The sequence below is a fragment of the Pezoporus wallicus genome, unplaced genomic scaffold, assembly GCF_028554395.1.
Source record: "Pezoporus wallicus isolate ANWC-B61680 ecotype Strahan unplaced genomic scaffold, APGP_CSIRO_Pwel_v1 contig_13784, whole genome shotgun sequence".
NCBI classification, from domain to species: Eukaryota; Metazoa; Chordata; class Aves; order Psittaciformes; family Psittacidae; genus Pezoporus; species Pezoporus wallicus.
This window is the reverse complement of record NW_026642372.1, coordinates 114,205-135,712: the sequence shown is the minus strand read 5'-3', so window position 1 is coordinate 135,712 and position 21,508 is coordinate 114,205. Positions and strand designations below refer to the sequence as shown.

Below are 21,508 nucleotides of genomic sequence, written 5' to 3'. Positions count from 1 at the left end.
TCTTGCTACTGGGCAAAGAAACCAAATTGCTAAAGTTTTCCCACCTAGCTCTCTTTATTAGAAGAATGCAGCCCTTGACAAAAAAAAAGAAAAAAACAACAAAAAATACAAAAGAAAAAAAAAGAAAAAACAAACCACACACACAAAAAAAAAAACCACTAACCTTGAACAGCTGATACTCTCACTTCTCTTTTAAAACTCCTTAAAAACAAAACATAAAACACAACAGTAAAAAAAAAAAAACACACATTCACATAGTTTTCTTCATATATTAGATAACAGAGTAGTTGCAATAACTTTGCTCAGAACTCACTTTTTTTACAACCCACCAGATGACTTTAACACTGCATTTACCAGCAAAAATGCACTAGATGCATTTATCTCATTCCAATAAAATTTCAATAGTGCAGCACATTACTCATCTATCCATACTATAAACTGTTGTGTACATTAAGTAGATAATATTATTAACACTAATGTTTCTGTAGGCTATTCATAAAATAAACGGCAGACAAAGTAATTCTATCTATTACACATGGAGCTCAATAACAGCTGTAAATGGGAAAATTACAATAGACATACTGAGTAATAATCAGAACTAAAGCGACAACTGTAACAATATATCCATTGTGTATTGTTTTGATTATAGAAACACAGACTAACCTGTAATTTTTCATCACTGATAAACATTGGTAACCAGCCAGAATTCAGATATTTTATCCAGTTATTGTCTAAAACACAGCTGCAAAACCTACTTATTAATTTAATGAGATAGACACAATAAATATTTTGCTTACTAGGATACAGAAATATGTGCAGCATGACATCAAATCACTATATCTGCCTAAAACCTACAGTGAGCAAAATGTACTATACCTTTCCACATATGTAGCTACAAATATGACATACACAGTTTTGCCAGCAAAATGTCACAAAGCTATACTGGCTTGTCAGAAGTTCTCTAAGGCTTCTTGTTAACATTTACAGGCACCACGTGGTCCCAGTTTAGAGCCTGCAAGAGTAACTGTTCATGTCAGAAGAAGGACTGAGGTAGTTTTCTAGTTTGAGAGCTCTGGTGGTCTCAGTTAAAAAATTTTTCTATTGCCTCCAATATCTTAACATTTTCACTACAGTACCTGTAATAATGTCTAGAAATTATCTGTAGAAGCACAAAAAACTAGATAGCATGCTACAAACACAACTGAGTAACACTATCATGTTAGCCAAGAAAAGTCTGGCTCATCTCTAAGAATGATCACCATAAAAGTCCCAATATTTGGGATTTCAGGCACTAAGTCACCTGATACAAAATTGCTGCAGGCATGATTTTCTGTAAAGACTGCTAATTCATTAACAGGAAAAAACTCAATTTGGCAAGCACCAGGGATTATTATATAAAGGCTCCTTTATATAATAATATATAAATGCCATCTATCTTGCATTTTCTGTCTCTGTACCAAGACTCACGCAAACCTGCCAGCTAGAGATGAAAGAGGTTGAGGTGTGGTCCAGCTTCTCCATACTGACCAGATGGGGAAGATACTGCAGTTGGCAAAGAGTCCAAGGAGAAAGAGATCTATGGGAGTTAGGGAGAGGCAAACGTATTTGACAGCAAGACAAGAGCTCTCTCCCAGACATCATCCACGTGGATCCTTCATTCCTCTTTGCTTACATTGTCACTGCATATGCACAGGATGATTGAATATATTATGCATGAGAATTAATCATACCACTGGCATTGTCAACAAGTCACTAAGCTTTTATTATGCATTCACAGATGAAATTTGGAATTCTCAAAGAATTCCAAAACTAAATTTGAATGAAGATTAGGCCCAGGATCACAAGGGTAGAGAAGATTCCAGGTGCAAAGGAGATTTTCTGGAAGTAAGTGAAGAGGTCCTAAACATTTACTCCTCTGACAGAATAGTTCAGACTTTTTCAGCCAGGTACATCTCTCAAGGAGTCTGTGGCCAAGTCCCAGCAGGTACTTACACATGAGCAGTCTGCATGTTCTCTTCCAATTTCTTTGGAAGTTTTATTACTTTAATTGTAACTATATTAACATTCCATGCTTAAAAAAATCTTCCATTTTTTTCCTAGGTGTCAATTTCTCTTGCTCAATACTTTTCATAAAAAAAAGAATTAGCAGATAGCCAAGTGAAAAAGTAACTTGTGCATGGACAAATTGTCTTTAAATAAAAAATGATGCAATTACACTGCCAAACAACCCCACATGAATTTGTCTGAATATAAAAAAATAGCATAACCGCAACCTTCTTTTCTATTATTCAGCCCAAGTATCACTTACGGTGAGGAAATGAGAAGAGCAAAAGCATTCTCCTCCTGATGAGGGTGCTAGGTTTGCAAAAGCCTTGTCCCTCCTACAGCAGTCACAACCTACTCTCTCCAGTCATGTCAGTGTAAGAACTTGATAGTCTTAGCCTGTTTTATACCCTCACCCTTACAGTACTACCTTCTTTTCAGAAAGTGACAGCAAATCTTTTAATCAGCAAAACACATATGTAAATTCATTTATACATATATAGTTTACACAGAAGTCATTGATTACATTCCAGTCAAAGAAATGCTAAGATATTACACTGGAATCCATTAGGTATCTGGCTTTTTAATTCATGTTTTATTGATTCTCCATATTTATCTCTCTTAATCTTCTCCCAAAAATACCACATTGCCTTAATATTTTACCATCTTGCAAGCAAGTCCCTATTTGCTGACTTCTTATTTTGCTTCTTCATCACTCATTGCCTGATTCCACTACTGGCTTCACTCTCTAATTAATTTTTCTTAAGATCTGGATTACCTCCAATTCTTGACTTAAATTCATTTGAATAAAAGTATTTAAGAGAAAAAAAAAATAAAACCCCCACCAATTTTGAAACAAATAATAAAAACTAGAAATAAGGTCATTAGTGCAAATTATTTCTAAGTGCTCTTTAAATTATAAACGTATGTAAAATGAGGGTCAGTCAAGCATGAGACAATGTAATATTGAATTCTACATACATTTAGAAATTGAAAAGGGAAGGTTTTATAGAGAAATAAGCTGTTAAATACAGCTACTACATTTCTAGGTTATCATAAACATTCTACAACGCCAAATTCTTGGGACTTAGCTGTTCTTTCACTTTTTATATCAGTTTCAGTATATGTAACAGTTTATAACCCTACCAAAAGATATAAGGATTAAAGTGACACTTCCACAGATACTCCTATACTTTAGTTTAAAATAAACAATTTAATTCATCAGCTCGTCATGCTCAAAATTCATTCAAGAATGAATTACATTCAAGAATGCTTTACAGCACTTGATAACATGGCATAACAACAACTTTAAAAAAACTGAGGATTTTTGAGGGAAAATTGTCCCAGGTTGAAAAGAATTGCCTGCTTGAAGTCCTTTTTCAGGATGGTCTGACAGCTATCGCCTCTTTTTCATGCTTAGAACCAAATTCTAAACAATAAAAGAAAATCAAAGTTAAATTGTTTAGGCTTCAGAAGAAGAAAGTAATGCCAGAATTTTCAGGATCTAGCAACACACGCTTCACTGATGTGACTTAAATTAGTTAATACTGACTTTCTAGTTTCATCTTACTCTACTGCAATTTAACCAAGACCAAGAGATTTCTACCTTCTTTATGAATACTTAGAACTTTTGGATACACATCATTTAGCAAGTTTCATTTGCAAACAGGAGAAAGTAGACTAAAGATCAGATGCTTTGGTTTTCAGCTTTCTTTAAATGGCTTCCAAAAAAAAAAAAGTATCAGTTTGGCACCAGGAAGTCAATTCCCTGTTCCCTGGATTCTCACTTCTGTAACAATTTTTTTGGAACATTAGTCAGCAAGCACCAAATCAAACCATTTGAAAGCGCCAGATTTTGAATTCTTCCTTTATTTTAAAATTTTTAAAAGTTACCCTGTATAAGGGTTTTTTTCATTACTTCAACAAACTACTGATTCATTCTCACACTTTTGTAACTGGTAAGGAAAAAATTTATAAAAGTGACCAATTCAGGCATAAGACCCATAAAGCTCCCACTAAAGCACTGGTAAAAGGATGCTGTAAACTAATCAACTTAGGGGCTTAGAAAGAAATTCTTGAGTTTTCAAACCAAAGATGAAATCATTATTACACGATGAAATCACAAAGAAGTATCTTGCGCATTTCATCACTACTTTGCTAGGTGCGAACGAATACTCAAACACACCCTATTCTTAAATACTGATAATGAGTGTAATAAATTTTTTTTCTTCATCCTTAAGTCCAGTTTCTGATTAGCATGAAGAGCACCTTGATTTAACTTACAGAATGCCAGAGAAATATTACTAACAGCTTAAAGTACATTTAACAGTTTGAGATGTTCCAGCTCCATAGTTTAAGTCAACTCTCAAATTTATTTATCTATTTCATCACTCACAGTTAAAGATTAACCATAGTCACTGCTAAATTAATTGTTACAAAACTATAAATGCTTTGGAATGCTACAGAGAAAGGGTCTTGAACATGACACCAATTATTTCCAGAATATAAAAACTAATGTTATTTGCATTCCTTAAGCGCATGAATAAACTCTCTAAGTTGCACAGTACACAGGTACATGAGAATGTCAAGACATGACTCAAGAGATGTTAGATTTCTACGCAGCAAAAGGCTACAGACAAGCATACAGCAGGGTTAAATGCATAACTTGAACCTTGAGCTTTTGAAGTGGTCAAATGGAATCTCTTGATATGCATCATGTGTCCCGTGATACCAAGGGCTCACACAATAAAGAATCTCTGCATTTCTTGGCAACCTTGCTCAGTAGCATAAACCAGTTCCTTCTGTCTACCCTTGAGTATATTTTATCAGTAGCTAGAAATGTCAAATACTTCTACAGTAAACAGAAATATCCTGGCCTTTTTTATATTTCTACACACCAATTCTAAAAAAGGTGACAGTAAAATCTGCCCCAGGCAACTCCATCACCATCCACAGTAGACAGGTCATTTTCCTTTTTATCAAAGAGGAGAGTAGGTCATCACATTTTAGTACATGTTGACACCACTGCCAGTAAAAAAAGATAAGAATTCAGTGCCCTTAAGGTGCCTTAACCTCTATTTTACCTAATACAGATATTTCACAGCTATTGCATTAAAGCCAGAAGACAGATTTGTACCTTGAAAGAATACACTACAAAGGTCTCAACCTTTGTGACAAGCTGATATTTGTACTGCTAAGAGTATAGGTGACAACAAAGCACTTCCCTTAAGGTATACTACCTCTCTTATTTTGGGTAATAGGATTTATTTTTCTCCTATAACACCACAGAGGATCATGGACGTTTAACCTCATAAGCACACATACAGAGTTTTTGAACACTTTGGGAAGTTGAAATAAAAAGCACACATACACCTCCTGCTATCCTGAAAACAGTGCTTGAAACATTTTGTTTTCAGTCAGAATACCCTTAATTCAGAACACAAAGCAAAAGAGTGACACTTAACTGCTGTTCTTATTATTCATTGTTTTGACTTTCAAATATTTGGTTCTGATGTCAAAAAGTTTTAAAAGCTTTACTGGCAATGCTTTTTATATCTTTTAAAACAATGAGAAAAGACACCACCTTCTAGTTGGTAATACATAACCATCTGTCCATGAGAACTTACTTTTTACTGCATTTTATGTTCCTTTTAAATAGTGGTAAGTTAAAAAGAACTGCAGGGCAAGAGCAAGAACATCAATACATAGTTACTACACAGACTGGACAGCATTCACAAAATGAATGGAAATATATTTTGGAAAAATATAAAGATATGGCCATACTTGCAGTAAATTGCATGATGCTCAGTTTAGACTGCATGTAAGTGTAAATTGTTACTTCAAAATGTACAAAAAAGCCACCTCTGGCTAGAGGAACAACAGGTATTTCATACTAGAAGTGAAATAACAGCTTTGTGCTTGTAACTTTTTTTCCCTCAGGAACATGACTACAAATAGTATTAACTCCCAGTAGAAATTAAGCCTTGATTTTTACAGTAAGAAAAAGAGTAACATCTTTCTGAAATGGAAAATAACATCCCTTTACTTTGCAAATAGTCTGGTCAATTTTTCTGTTTGTTTTGGTAGCACTTAAGCCCCAGAGACCAAGAAAGTAGTCCTCAGTTCAGAGACCATGCCAAAAAATTCAAGGGCTCATTATTTAAATGCTCACCGTTTATTTGTATACTTATATGACTGCAAAATTAATTCCTGCTTCCTCAAAACATATTGCAAGGTATACATTATTCAATAAGAGGGGACATAAAAATTAAAACTCAGTAACCAGTCATGACCAAAATAAAGTGTTTAATGGAACATAATTTTAACATCTAAGAATCACTTTATTTGCCACAGCATTTTGCACATTCATGGCATATATGTTTGCATGCAAACATATACTGGAATGTGTGCATTTTTACACTCCATTTCAGACAAGGCACATATTAATGCATTAGCCAAGACTACAACCAAAGAGTTAGGGTGCTATCAAACAGCAGGAGCATTTAAGATTAAAAGCAAGAAGACCAAGACTAAGATATCTCCATGATACAACCTGATTTTTTAGACCAGTGCATCTGATCTGAGGTCTGTTGCAAATTACATTGTATGAATTAAAAAATGAAACTGGGTTCAGAAGACACACAGATGGCAAGATATTATGAAAACAACACTCTTTTTTCTAGGCAATCTAACCACTAGCCACTTTCTATGATTCTATTGCGCCTGCTAAATTAGCACGAAGATGGCTGAAACAAGCAGAAAAAAATAATAATTTTATAACTAGCTAGCAAGATAATGCTATTTTTATGCTTTGGATAGAAGTAATTATGAACAAGCTCTAGTGAATCTCCATGGCTTTTTAAGCTGATATTTGTATTTTGGAATGTTATTTCGATATACCATTTCAATTGTAAAGGAACTGGGATATTTTGAGACAAGAAAACAGATGTGTTTGAAATTCAGTAAAATAAATTGCAGTTACAGATGGCTTTTGCCCAAGTGAATAACAAATATTATACTAAAGCAGGATATGACTCTTCCAGCATGAAGCAATTCAAAGTATTTGTTAATACATGGTAGTTTGCATAAGTGATTTACCTACACACGAAGCATACATTCCTCATTAACCCAGGAGTCCAATTTCCATTTGTTATATAAGTATGAGGTTCAGTTCTGAATGTCTCCAGCATTCATTATCAGAAGATACGAATATATCTGCCTGTTAAAGATTTTCAACATCAAGCATTTATTGCTTAGTGAATTTCAGCCTTACTGAGCCTTCATATCGAATTCTGATGCTCTTATATGCACTGTATTCTGTACCTGAGAGAAAAATAACTATTTTACATTGCCTTAGGTTTCTTACTTCCTTATGATAAATTCTAGCTTCCCTTCAACTCTTTCAAGAGGAAAGAAAAAAAAAAAGGACCTGAAATAAACAACATTTCAGTCATTTTAAGTTCACACGACTGCTTTACAAATCACACAGGCTGACCTCCTTCTATAATATTACATTACAGCAAGATCCAAAATAAGTTCCAGTTTGACAGCTAACCTCAGGCACCACTGGTCTAGTATCTTGCTACTTATACCGCTGGCTGAAATGCTGATAGGATACGCAAGGCAAGCTGAGAGTTTAACTGGCAGAGCTGTTCAAATCTAAATTGTGCTATTTGAAACTTAGACCACAGGAGACAACAGTTCACTTTTTACCATGGCAGCAAATTCAACCTCTTCACCCTGTGAAAGCCATATGAATACATTTACCACACACAAGAAATATCTCCCTATATTATGATCAAAGACATATTCAACACACATTTTTATGCACATTTGATCACTCTGTTGACAGACTTGGAAGTTAAGTAATATGGACTGCTGCACATAGGTTTCAAACCTTGATGGAGCCCAATGGCAGGCTACTTTTGACAGTCAAATAATGACAAGCACGTTGCAGGCCAATGCCCGTCATTCATGAACATCTTGGCCTGCTCCAACCGTTGCGCAGCAACTAAGTGGACGGTCAAAGGTTAAGTTCGAAGAAGACAGCAATGAAGGGCAACTGTCATGCACCACTGAATACTGTGAGGCAGCAAGGAGTGGTTGTCTTCTGAAGAACATGCAAAATGTTCTCTTTCTGTCCAGGCAGACACATATTTGAAGGTCCTAAATGAGACCACTGCCAATTCATGAAGAGCCAAACTGACAGCATGCCATTCAAACTGTCGCTCTCAAATTTGACTATTTTTTGTATTTCAAATCGTAAATGCATGCAAAGTATAATGTTAAACAGAACTCCCAGCAGCTGTTTTAAGCAAGCCAGACTTGGAAGGGTAAGGAGGGTGAGGGGAAAGACATCTAAACTTTTTCCTTTCTCTTTCTTTTAATATTTCACAGAAATTCAATCATTTCACAAGGAATTATTTTATTTTTTTGTAATGGCATGCACTTATTTCTAAAATTACATCAGTTGTATCCCTTTTCTAAATACTCAGCTTTCTTCCGTTATTAAAAAGCAGAGCCTAACACCTCCTAATAAAGGCTAACACAATCACCCGGAACTTTAATTCTGCACTTGTATATTAATATTGCCATAGAAGCATACATTAAGGCATGCAAATAAACACTTTGCATCATTCTCTAAATATCCTAAGCATTTCTGTTATAAATGGTACAATAACAGTGTTTTCTATTTGTTTAAAAGCACTGTTTTGTGTGGAGTTATGACTTGAACAGCATGATTAACAATGAAATTGCATTATTTTGCATAAAACATATACGTCTTACTTTTAACCCACTGCCAGTAAAGATGTATAGTTTTTACTTACATATTTAAATTACATGATCATATTCACGTTTGCCTCTATTAACATATAGAAGACTTCAGGAAAAATAGAAATACCTTTTTTCCTTAGATAAACAGCGATGCCGCTCATCTTTCATATGAATGAATGCCTGACACTAAATTTAATCATGCTGACAAAGGATCATATGGGTTAGCTCTTTATGCCCTTTTTTTACGAACAGTCCCTCTCTCCTGCACTTACAGGGCCAAATATTGCCCTTTAACAAAGCAGACCAACATGCAAAGCTTGTTTCTTTTTGCTGGGTCACTGGTATCATCCCGCTTGTGACATTGCTGCTTTGTACCAATTTCTGTCACAATACAAACACATTAAAGACCCTACTTACAAATGGCACTTTGTAAACTAAAATTGTCATTATTTATGAGGAAAATGTTTGGATCATAAAGCATAAAAACACTTGTCTGTCATGTAACAGACACACACAGAGCATAAACTCTTTAAGGCAGGAACTATATTCATATGTTCTATTGCACAAGTCATACTATCAACACTCTTCAAACCACAGATAATGACCAAACTACAGTCCTGATCACAATGAATGGATTACAGGAAACCAGAAGCAGACAATCATAATTTAATTAATTATTTTGAGCTGAAGAGCAAATTTCAAAGCTTCTCTACATGGGCAAGAATGCCTGTCCTACCTATAGCACAAATTATAAATTGGGGAAGTTCAATGCCTTTTATACTCTAAAACGCTAGGATAAAAAAGCATGCTTTAGTTATTAAAGGACTTGCCTGGTTACACATCCACTTTCTTCAGTTGCTTTCTCTTTTCCTGTCTTATAATGAGGTCCAAATCAGCTCAGAAACATTCTAGATTTGACTGATTTCAAATCTTAAAGTCTGTATGTCCCGACTTCATTCTTCATTGTTGAAGCACATAACGTTACAGTACACATACTGCACTTCCCAATTCTTTCACCAGGAGTTGCACAGTGTGTGCACAGACACACAGTTTCAGGTAGCCAACCCCTGTCCAAATGCACCAAACTTACTGGACACACACAACTCAGCCACAAGGCAGGTAGGGAGGTTACCTGATATTCATCGTAAGCCACCACTATACTTGTGGAATGAAAAATTAAAGTTTTTCTGCACTTTAATTTCTCTTCATAGGAGAGGGAAAAATACCTCCCTACTATGGAGATGTTCTGTGAGAATAAACTCATGAAATAATATGAGATGAGATGAGATGATACACTAAGGAGCCACATGATACAAATATTCAGTAACAGAAGACAATTTTAAAACAGTTCAAGGAAGGCTAAGCAATATCTACAGTTTGTTCTAAGAGTTTAGGCTGGAACACCACTAAGGACTCTGTAATATACTGGTAGCAAGCACCACAACTTACAAGTCAAGTGTTTATGAGAAGTCTTCTGAAGTATCAGTTCCTGGAGCGAGGAAATTTCAGACAAGTTTCAACTTTTTATTTGCAACAATACTGGAGAAGAGCTCATGGAATGTAACTTGAAATATAAATAACAATAATGCAAAGAAACCCACTACAGTATCAAAGCTTTTTTAAAAAACAACCCAAAAAGTTGTTTTGGTTTTTAAGCACTGGGAGAAGGGAAGACTAGCCAGACAAAAGACAAAACAAAATAAGAGAAAACCAAACTGTGTATTAGATTGCCTGCTACATTACCTATTGTTTACCATTACTTAAGGAGTGCAGAGTTTATCATATAGATATGTATAATATACAAAATATCTCTATTACCAAATATATAGAAATCCCCCATGACACACTGAAGCAAAATTGATTAAAGAGGAAGGCACCCAAGAATACAAGTTTTCACTAATGCAAATAAAAAATTTTTGAAGTCTTTTAAAGTGAAATATAAGGCTAGCAAATCAGAACCTTGGTAGCACTCATAAGCTGCTTCTACCTCATGTTTGTCTATGTATAAATGCTTTCTGTAAACACTCTATTGAACCAAGACTGACAGTATTCACATGACTGTCTCACGACTTCTTCAGACACCAGTGACAGAAGTCCAAGAAATGAGTGACAGTGCATACCAGAAGGTTTCCAAGATTGACAGTGTGAAATTCAAACCAAAACATTTTCTTCCCTATTACCAAAGATGCAAGAAACCACACAACTGATTCAACCCATCTTATTTTAAAGGACTGATAAGGGAATTGCTGGAAAGTGAGTAATGGAACTATCTTTTCCTCTTTCCTCCTATCAGGTCTGTTCCATTCTACTCAGGAAATACAAAATTTGAAATAACAAATTTAGTAAAAATAACCTTTTGGTTCCTACCTGGATGGAAGACAGAAGTGGATTTTTTTTTAATTTCAAAACAGCTGCAGTATGTAAAAAAGTTTACATTTCAGAAAAAATCCAGGCTTACAAAAAACATTTCAAACTGAGCAGAGCTTTGGTATGATTTCCGGTGTTTTAAACTGGATACTAAAAATATACCACTTATGTGGTCTCACAAAACATAACTGAAATACTCAAAATCTCTTTCATTGGAACACCTCTTCACAATTTTTTTGAGTAAATGTCTTGCAAAAGTTTTAAGTTTGACAAAAGCTCATTTTCTTTAAAAAAGCTTATTAGAAATTTCTTTCTGAATTCTGACTCTAACTAAGCTTCTCAAACCAGAAAGATTATCATTTCCCTGTTGCTTATATGCATCGTTTATGACAAAGCCCCCAAATAACTTCCCCCCCCCCCCCAGTTTCTTTAGATTAAATAATTTGTTCTGTTTTCTTTCTGCGATTAGTTTACATACATATGCACTATAATGCAGTTCAGTATTTTACCATCTGCAGTCATGTGCCATCACACAATTTAGATACCAGGTACTATTTCCTTTGAAACCAAGAGCAACTCTTCCTGTTGCAATGACATAATTTGCATTAGAAGTAAATGTAGAAGAAAATCAGAAAAGGATACAGCCAAATACAAATTCTTCCCAGATCTACAAGCTGCTGCTTAATTTATCTGCATAAGCCTATCCTTTTGCAAGCAAACTTTTCCAAATAAACATGTATGTTTCAAGAGGCTTACTGCTTTGCAATGACAGATTTCCCCTGTGAATTTCAGGTAGAAGTTTCACTAATTTTGTTATCTGGACACAAGTACACAAATCAGACCCTGAATTTAGTATTAGGGGATGCTAGATTTCAACACAATTTTAAACCTTAGAACAGAATCAGCAACACATTTTAATCAGGTACCTTTTCAAGTATTCACTGCATGAAGTATCAGCTGCCTAGGGGTTATGAAATAATACTAAAAAGTTTATAATCATCCATCGATTTAGTTTTGAGCATAGTATATCATTTGAATCCAATGGGAACATAAAGAGCTATTTGTGAGGTCAACCACAGTACAGACAGAGGCTGACATGGTATCGATGGCAAGGTGGAAAGAAATTGCCAAATACAGCAGATCAATACCTCGTTTCACTGTTACACCCTTCTGGAGACATAAAATATATATCTTTACAGCTACAAAAATAATAATAATGAAAGTGAGAGATAAATGCTTCCCTCAAGGTAAACTATTTGATTAGCTGAGGGCAAAGGTGACAACAGCAGTTACACTGAAATAACTTTACGGTTTTAAATAAAAAAGGTGGGATGAGCAGCAGATAAAAGCACAAAATGAAACTGAACAACTTCTAGAAGATAAAGATGTAATTCTTTTAGAAGCTGGTACAGAATGTGCACAAAGGCAAAAAACTGTTAAGCTAAATAAACTCCAGTAAATAAAAACAAACAAAAAACAAACAAACCCAAACCCATTTTGAAATTACAGCACTATCACTTTCTATCCAGAAGGCTTCAAAGATGTTTAACCTGTCCCATACTACAAATGCTGATAAATATTCATAACCAGGTTTTGCACTTCACTAGTGAACTATAATGCTTTTTAGACTTAGCTGAAGGGAAGACAACCATCTGATATTTTGGATGTTCTTGGTCATTATAGGTTAATTAAATAATTTAATAAATGGATGAATTATTAAATGCATGAGAGCCCAATCCTGCTTCAGGTAAAGGCTGTGTAAGTTTGATCACCAGTTGCACTTGGAACAGAAACAAGCTTTAGGCATTCACTATCTGGCCTGTCTACTTTTTACTATCCTGGGATCAGATGAAACTGAATCCTACCTGTTGTAGGAGTGAAAAGCATAGCAATTATTCAGTGTCTTTTAAATCTATAAATAGCCCTGAAAGCAGGCCCAGTACTGCACCTCCAGCAGGACATTTCACTATAGCTTCATTTTAAAAAATGCCAATTTCCACCTGAAACTTCTCAGATTATAAACTAAGTTCACACTCAGAAGAAAACAGGGTTTGGGTGACCTACATCTGAGACTACCTCACTTTCCGAAATAGAACCACCTGCTAACAACTTCCAAAAGATTTTTCTTACGAAAGATGTTCATTCAAAACCAAAAATTCAATCCATGTGCAGTTTTTATTTTCTACAGAAAACAGGAACAGTTTCCAGAACATACTTTCTTTTGGGGTAAATTTAATCTTCCTGAATGCCACAAGTTATAGAAATATTCGAAAAAGAATGCAAACCACTCTCATCACATGTTTGACACCACATGTGTGACACTAAATTAGTAATTATTTTCTTTGTCTCAGTGGTGCTGTTTGAGAACATACTCAAGTTTAAGAACAGTCTAGTTGAAAACTTACTGAGAGAAGACTTGAAAGTTCATCTTAACATTTGCCAGTGTAGCTTTCAGCTGAGTAAGTGAACTTCTCCAAATCATCACATCACACAAGATGCTTTGCTGTACTCATTTCTAGTCTGCTGTCTTGAAAAGTATAGTAAAGAGGCTGTTCAGTAGGGGAACTGGAGTTAAGCAAGCAACTTGGTCTTCTCATACTTTTTATTAGAAACAGGCAGGGAGGTGGGAATTTGGTGTTCTGAGGCAGACAAGGAATCAAAATCCCTGTACTTCAGTGCCTTTTAGGAAATGTGAAATCTCTCTAAATGATATAAGTTGAATCAGTTAAATAACAATTTAAAAAGGAAGTAGAAGGGTACTTACGTAAATAAATATGCTGTCATTTTGCCAGCATAAAATCTAATTGATACTACAACAACAAAAAAGGCTTCCTAAAATGCATGGAACACTATCAGAGTTTTCATAATAAGCAACCAGTTCTGCATCTTGTCCCACTTTCAGGACACTTTCCCTAAGCTGGCAAAATACCAATTACTGTCATATGGTAGAAACCCATATTGGTAAGCCTAATGAAAGGTCAGGGTTAATGGACTCATTTCATGCAGCCATGCCCTACAAGGTATTGTGCACCCATAACAGCTATTATACTTGTGGCATGCAACCAAGCCGAAATTTTAGCTGGCTAGAGGTTACAAGTAATAGACATGAACTTACAATCTTAACATACAAGACTATGAAAAAATAGATGAGGCAAAGTGGAGGTGAAACACCAAAAAAAAAAAAAAAAAAAAATTAAATAGGAGGAGCCTTCCCAAGAGTGCATATTCAGATACGGAATATGCACAGCTCCCATAGTACTGTCTCATGTAGTGCTTCACCAAAAACATTTAGACCCCTAGCATTTGAACTTGCTTACATTACTCTCATACACAACAGCCTTACAAGCCACAGTCAGCAAAACATGACTTAGTGTTTTCAGTATCCATGCTCCTTGCATCCTTAGCTGGGAGATCTCAGAAGATTCAAATATGTGAAGTATATATCTGTTCTTATTTATAGTAAAAAAAAGACAGAGTGAATGTAAAACAACATGTTTAATAAATCTGCAGAGCCTAAAGTACCAATATAATTCAGAGCAGCAAGATAGACATGCACTTCTTAATTAAGTGGGTGATGTTCTAGTTAAAACAAAAAGACAACCCTGGGCCATAGCTAAGATTAAACACACATTCTTTCAGAGGAAGCTCCTACTATTATGAACACAAGGGCTTTAAATCACAAAAACTAAACCATCTAATAGTCTGTATTCAACAGTAAGTAGAAAGTCAGGACATAGACTGATTTGGATTAACACATTTTCAGTTATAATAAGTAATTTTACAGAGGATTAGTATCTTGATGGTCTGATCAATATTAGGCACTGCTGCTATTACAGCTGAAGAGAAAATTACCTCTCCAGTAATAAAGTGTGTATGTCTTGGTTCTCCTTCATTTGCTGAGTCCATTACTGTAATGGTTCCAGCATTAGCAGCTGAGGCAATTTAAACAGCAGGAACGTGATAAATTTAAAAGGAATATTTGCCACGCATTCTTTCTTGTATTTTATTCTGCATATGCAAGGTTCTACCTGACCATTTCCAATATACAAATCATGTGTTATGTGACTATCAACACTATTTCTTAATTATTGTCTCATTAATAATGGTAAGGGCCAATAATGTGATTACCACAAAGATTGCTACTGGCATACTGGCTGCTGAGTCTGCTAAAACCTGCACACCATTTACGTAAGCAGAAATATGGCATGACAAGAAGCTTATTTAACTGCATCTAAGCTGTTTCATTAACTTTAATTTTCCTATATACAACTTCTACAATAATCTATTCTATTAGAAAATTTTGTATGTTTTTATTTTTTAAGAGGCTGAACAATAACACGAAAAAGAAATTAATGTAACATTTGAGCAAACTATGATAAGACTGTTAAAGTTTATATACTTCATCACACAGTATGGGTGACATTTTTCAGCATTAATTCTAAAATCATTCCCCTGCTCTCAGAATACTTGCCTATTTTTCTCTCAGTATTAATATGTTGAGGCAACCTGTTTTATCCTATAAACATATATTATTTTCCAGCCAGCAAAAATGAGAATGATGCGGGAAATAAGACTTTCATTGTAGTCTCAGCCAGAACACTGTATATTCCCTTTTTCTCCTTGTAAATAAAATACATGCAAGGCTTTGTGTTATTTAAAGCTTTATATTTCCTTGCCACTTTGTCTAACATGTCTCACAAATGTGAAATTGCACATGAATATGTTTGTAAAAGCCCTTGTGAATATTCAGATATGTGTATATTGATACATTTATTATTTGTGTAGCAATAACTTTATTGGATTGGGGTCCCAGCTGTGCTGGGATCTGTACAAACCTAACAGTAATGTCTGTGAAATACAGTCTCTGTAGTCAGCTCTGGCTGCACAGCAATGTGAATTAGCATAAACAGCTACACAAGGTAATTGTGAACTGGGTTTAGTAGTCTATTCCAAAGACCCGTCAATGTAATCCTTTTAAAGTAAAATAAAGTAATACTGCAGACCAGCTGAGCATCTTGTCTTTGACATGGTAATGACACAGGTTCTTAATATGCAACCAGTGGCAAGTAGAAACATATAAAACTTGCTAAAACTTGGCATCTGCCACACTGAAACTTACTTTAAACAAACTCACTTTACCTAAGTCTTGAGAACAGTCGTACATTAAAGATTAACCTTTTTAACTAACCTGTGAATATTAATCAAGATAATAAAATTCTAAAAGCAAAAAAGCTTTCTTCCCAAGTTCAAAGTGAGATTATAAACAAACAATTAAATAAGAGCTTTATGTTTGGTCTTAGTTTATGTGGTACCTTTTCTTCACCCAAAAAGAATTTTACTGAAAGGTGACCAAAACTCTGACCAACAGTCTAAAGAAAAAAGTCAAAATAAATATAAACTCTACTAATTAAAACTGAACACTAGTTAAAAGGAATGCACACAAATGAAACACACCCCCAGTGGACAGTTTCATTAAAATGCCTTTCCAGCTAATGAGCAACATTTACTCTGACAGCTCTGGTTGTATGCACAGAAGTAATATTTGCTATGGGGAAGACCAGCGAAGTTGATGGCATGCAACATTTCTACAGAGGTCTTTACAAACTTCAGAATAATCCTATTTTGCTGTCCACTTCAAACTCAGAGAAACATTCCACAAGACAGCAGCATCCCCAACAGAGTGTTTCAGACAGCTGAGTAATTAATTTCTGGTTACTGTTTCCCAAGTTTTGTCAGACCCTCCTCCCAGGAATGAATTTGCATCCTCCTCCTCTTGGGCTTGGAACACCAAATACTAGCATAAAGAATTTAATTTCTGCTAGAGAGTCGACCTTACCTAATCCAGTTGAGTGATGTGCAAAGTGGAAATTACTGTATGACAACAATGCACTATAAAGAATTTCTACCACATGTACTTGGAACAGAAATGTTCTTTTGTAACAGCATAAATCAAAACTTGCTGTAAACATGAAAATTTGGGAGACGGAGAACAGCTTATCACATACAAGAAACATACTGCATAGTTACAAAGCAAAAGCCAATCACCAGGCTTCTGACAGACAGCATTTAACTGTATACAGTTAGAGCAAAACAAGGACTTTAATTCAGGATTTAATTCTCCAGAAGACAAGACATTGCCAGGAGATACATAATCCAAACCAGCTTCTCTATCCAACCATTTCCCTCTCATTAGTAGGCCTCATAAATCTTGTTCTCCAGAAGAGGTCAAGTTAACTTCACTAATAGTTGGTTTGCTATGAAATATTTTGATCAGGACCAAAGTGGAAGTCTTGGCAGAACTACTACAATAAATACACACTTCCTTTGCCTTCAGCTTTTCTTAGGTGGGCAACATAAGCAAACTGGTTAAACCTAGAGACTGAAGGGTGACTTGATAGAGTGCAAGGAGCCCAAAGATTACCCTTCTAATTAAGTTGTATAAAGTAATACGAGTATGAAGATGCATCCATGAAAATAAAGCACACATTTCTTCCTGTATAACCCCTTATCTTCTCATTCTCATCTTCAAATTTTTCTTTGGCATCCTTTATTCTAAGATGTTCTACAGACTCCTTTTGCTTCATTTCCAATCCACTCAAAGCTTCTCCCATGTAGTACCCAACTTACAACATCCTCCTAAGACACCCTATAAGTATTCATACCTTTAAATTCTGTAAGGACCTCTTCTTAATTTCCATCCTTCTATTTCTGCACCTACAACAGATATGTCTAAGGCAGTACTCTACCACTCTAGAGCCCTTGAATTTTTCTTATGCATGATCATCCAATGCCTCTTCAAGTGATGTGCTCCCCTACAGCCTTTGTCAGCATAGTTCGCGCATATCTCTGAACAATTAGATTACCAATGGTAATTATATCCTGATGCATATGATTCCCAAATGTGTTTGAGATCTATGGCAAAGACAAAAGCCTTTGGAGGAATAACAGACATACAGGTTAAAAAAGGTATGGGCTGTTTTTCTTACTGCAACATAATTCCATTGTATTGGACAGCTTACATCTGTATGTGTTTTCACATATAAAGAAGAGCAGAACACAAATGAAACACTTACAGGTACTGTCCTTCAGCAAAAGGCCCTATAGTGAAATAATGTCTAATATTAAATAGTAAATTAATACCAGTACCAAACGCTGTGTGCTCAGTATGCAAACACGGGTGCATCAGATTACCATTTTAGGAGACCTTTTTCTAAATTTATAATGGGAATTATCCTTCCTGCCATTAACATCAGTGTTCTGCTTTCAAACAAGTAATTTCTGCTTCTCTGTACTACTATTTTGTAAACACCACGAGCAGAAGCACAACAATCATCCAGAGCTGCTGTCAAATATTGTACAATGCAGAGACACCTGCAACAACAAAACACCCAGCAGTGTAATTCCATCTTTAGTGTAAGCCGTTAACACCACTGCATTTAAACGCATCATCAAGAAGAAAACACTATAAAGCTAGGGTGCTGAAACAGATTTAAAAGTGTTTATTTAGGTCAGGCTTGGTGTAGAGTACTTCTAAATTTGGAAATAAAAGCACAGTTACATAATGCATCATATAACAATGTCTTCACAAAAACATACATTTACTTGTCTAATACTTTTTCTTGTAACGCCGTAGAACTTGCATTTACATCGAAGCATCTTCCCCAGGCAGTAAAAAACTTTATGAGTAGTACTGTTAAAGCTACACTAGGCTCCCCTCTTTCACGGGACCGGGGAATATAAGGTTTGCAAATTATTTGCAGCCCCTCAGCTCGGCCAGCAAGCAGACCTCAACCTGGACAGAGCTCCCCGGCCCTCGAGCACCGGTCCGCAGCCCCTGTTCTGGGACACTGGGCACACACGGACCACTTCACCACGGCGACTGGAACGGCGAACGAGGGACGAGCTGTCAACCGGGGCCGGGCCCGGGAGCCGGTGCTCCCCCCCCTGCCAGGCCCCCGAGGGGACGCCTCAGGACTCGCCTCGCAGGCACGCCGCGGCCCCCCGCCCGCAGCCAAGCCGCGGCAGGGAGTCCGGTGCTGGGGTCACTTCCCTTCCACAGTTAACTTGACGGCAGCTTCGAGGCCCCCCCACGGGTCTCCTGGCGCTCCAGCACGGGAGGCCCCGGCAGCCCCATGAGCCTTGCAGCAGCGCGGTAACGAGGGCTCGGCACGGGCACGCTCCTCCGAGCTGAGCGGGAGCAGGAAAAAAAGGGAAGGTACCTTCAGTTTTTTCTCCCGCTCCCCTGCTCTCCTCTTCATGCTGCCGCCTCAGCCTTCCTCCCGCGGTTACTCCCAGCAGCGCCCGCCACCACCGGCCCAGCTACGGCCCGCGGCAAGCGCGTCAGGAGCACCGCGGCCGCAGCACGGCGGTTGTGAGCTGCCCCCGAACTACAGCTCCCAGCAGGCAGCGCCGCAGAGCGGGGCGGGAAGCGGAAAGACCTGGTTGGCAACAGCGGCTGCTGGTAACATTACGCTGAGAAGAGGCGTGGGTCTGACGGGGAGCTGTGAGTACGAGATACCTTGTCCTCCGCAGGGGCACGGCGGGGGAAGGATGGCGGTGCTGGAGCCGCTCAGGGGGATGGGGAGCCATGTCTAGAAGCGCGGGTGTCCCTGAGGAGCGGGGACTGGCGGCGGCGGGCCTGCCCTGCGCTGCAGGGGGGCCCGGCCAGGGGCTGCGCTCCTGAGGCGGGAGTTTGACATCTGTGAGGCTCCCTCTCTCGCAGCTCAGTGCCCTTGGGAAGAGGCAGGTTGCCTCACCATTCTCCGAGAAAGCAGCCTTACAGGCCTCTCGGTTCGGCCTCTGTACATAAAAAGGCCGCTGGGCGCAAGCGGGAGTTGTGTCATGTGCTGGAGGGCGGGAAAACCCGGGTAGTGAAGGCGGTCCTCTGTTGAGGAGACGTTGCGTATCCCCGCCCTCCTTAGCCCTCCGGTCATTGCCGCAACGGAAGGACTAGAAGAAGAATTTGGGAAGCGCGTGTGGTTTCTTGAAGGCGAGGCACGGTCGTTTTCATTTTTTTATGCGTTGCAGTAGTAGGGGAGATGTTGCTTCCCTCAAACTGCAGCAGGGTGTTGAGATTTTGTTTCCTTTATCTTCCGTGTCTTCTCTGGTTTGGCTTTTCTTTTCCTTTCCACCTCCTAAAACTCACAACACTGCAACAGATAATGTTTGGAAGATGATATGTGTGCATACTCCTAGCAGGTAATAAGTGAGATTATTTTAGATGACAAGCCCGGCAGAGTACAGACATATAAGGCGTCAGTAGAGGAAGGGTATATGCTGGAAGTAGTATGGTGTATGCTTTGTGGTAGGCTGAGATAGATGGGTGGTCTGCCTTCCCACCCCCCAGCCTTTTTTTTTTTTTTTCTTTCCATATATTTTTTTGCCTTTTTTTTTTCCTTTTACCCTTTATCAGAGAAATGGAGTAGAATTTTATAAGAAAAGCATCATCTTGGTCATGGCCAAGACTCATAAAATTCTAAATCCACCTTGAAACAATTGATGTGTTCTAATTTTTCAGTTTTCACTGGAAACTGAGCCTTCTAGCACCTCTGTCTGAGAACATACAGAAATGTACATAATTCCTCCTCAGTTTTGCTACATTTGAATGATGTTGGGAGAACAGTACTCTTCTGTGAGCTGTATAAAAATTTGGGCCTCAAGTATGCACTTTGATACTTAAGTATTCACGCTCATTACTGGCTGTTCTTTATAACCCTGCAAATCTGTATGCAAGTTTTTGTAGTTACTTGTGAGATACAAGTGGTGATAGCATCAGTTTTGTAAGTAGCGCAGTGTATAAAAGACATTACGGTTTCTTTAAGTTCAGTAGCTATATCTAAAATTCTTGCTTATACTAAACTTGAATTTTTTGTGGGCTAATCCCAAAAATATGGAGAATTCTCCTCTCTTTTTATGTGAAGTTCTCTTATTTTTTAAGAATAGGAAAGGCTGATTGACTGTGGGGTAACCTTTCTTGGAAATAAAAATGGGTTTAAGTTGTCGAGGTTCATCATGGCATGTGGATCTGTCCAGATGCAAATATAAATTCATCTCTTTATTATGCTTTATTATAAGAAGTGCTGGACTCTCGCATACTATCACTTTTATAGCAGTCTTGATGAATGATTTTGTCAGATTAAATCACTTTGGAAATGGAGCTGTGTGAGAAATCTCATGCTTTTAGAAATGATGCTGGGACTTTGGTTGGAAGGAAAGTAATTTTAAGTGTTGGTGATTGACATTGAGATAGCATTCAGTAAGTAACTGTAACAGATGTTAACACATGATTTGCCTTTTAAAGTGTCCCTTCTTGGAGAAGCATAAA

General features: G+C 37.2%; 1 protein-coding gene across 6 annotated transcripts in view; it reads right to left on the bottom strand.

The window, feature by feature from the left end:
- FTO (FTO alpha-ketoglutarate dependent dioxygenase) overlaps window positions 1–19,538 on the bottom strand; it is a 245,058-nt gene extending 225,520 nt beyond the window's left edge. For 5 of the 6 annotated variants that reach the window (XM_057429573.1, XM_057429579.1, XM_057429578.1 and 2 more), the window contains exon 1: window positions 19,404–19,532. In XM_057429573.1, coding sequence (XP_057285556.1) covers window positions 19,404–19,442 — 39 coding nt within the window. In that variant the 5' untranslated portion in view covers window positions 19,443–19,532. Of the gene's footprint in view, window positions 1–19,403 lie in introns of all 6 variants that reach the window. The other variant, XM_057429577.1, reaches the window with a different exon arrangement.
- Between the last annotated feature and the right edge of the window lie 1,970 nt (window positions 19,539–21,508).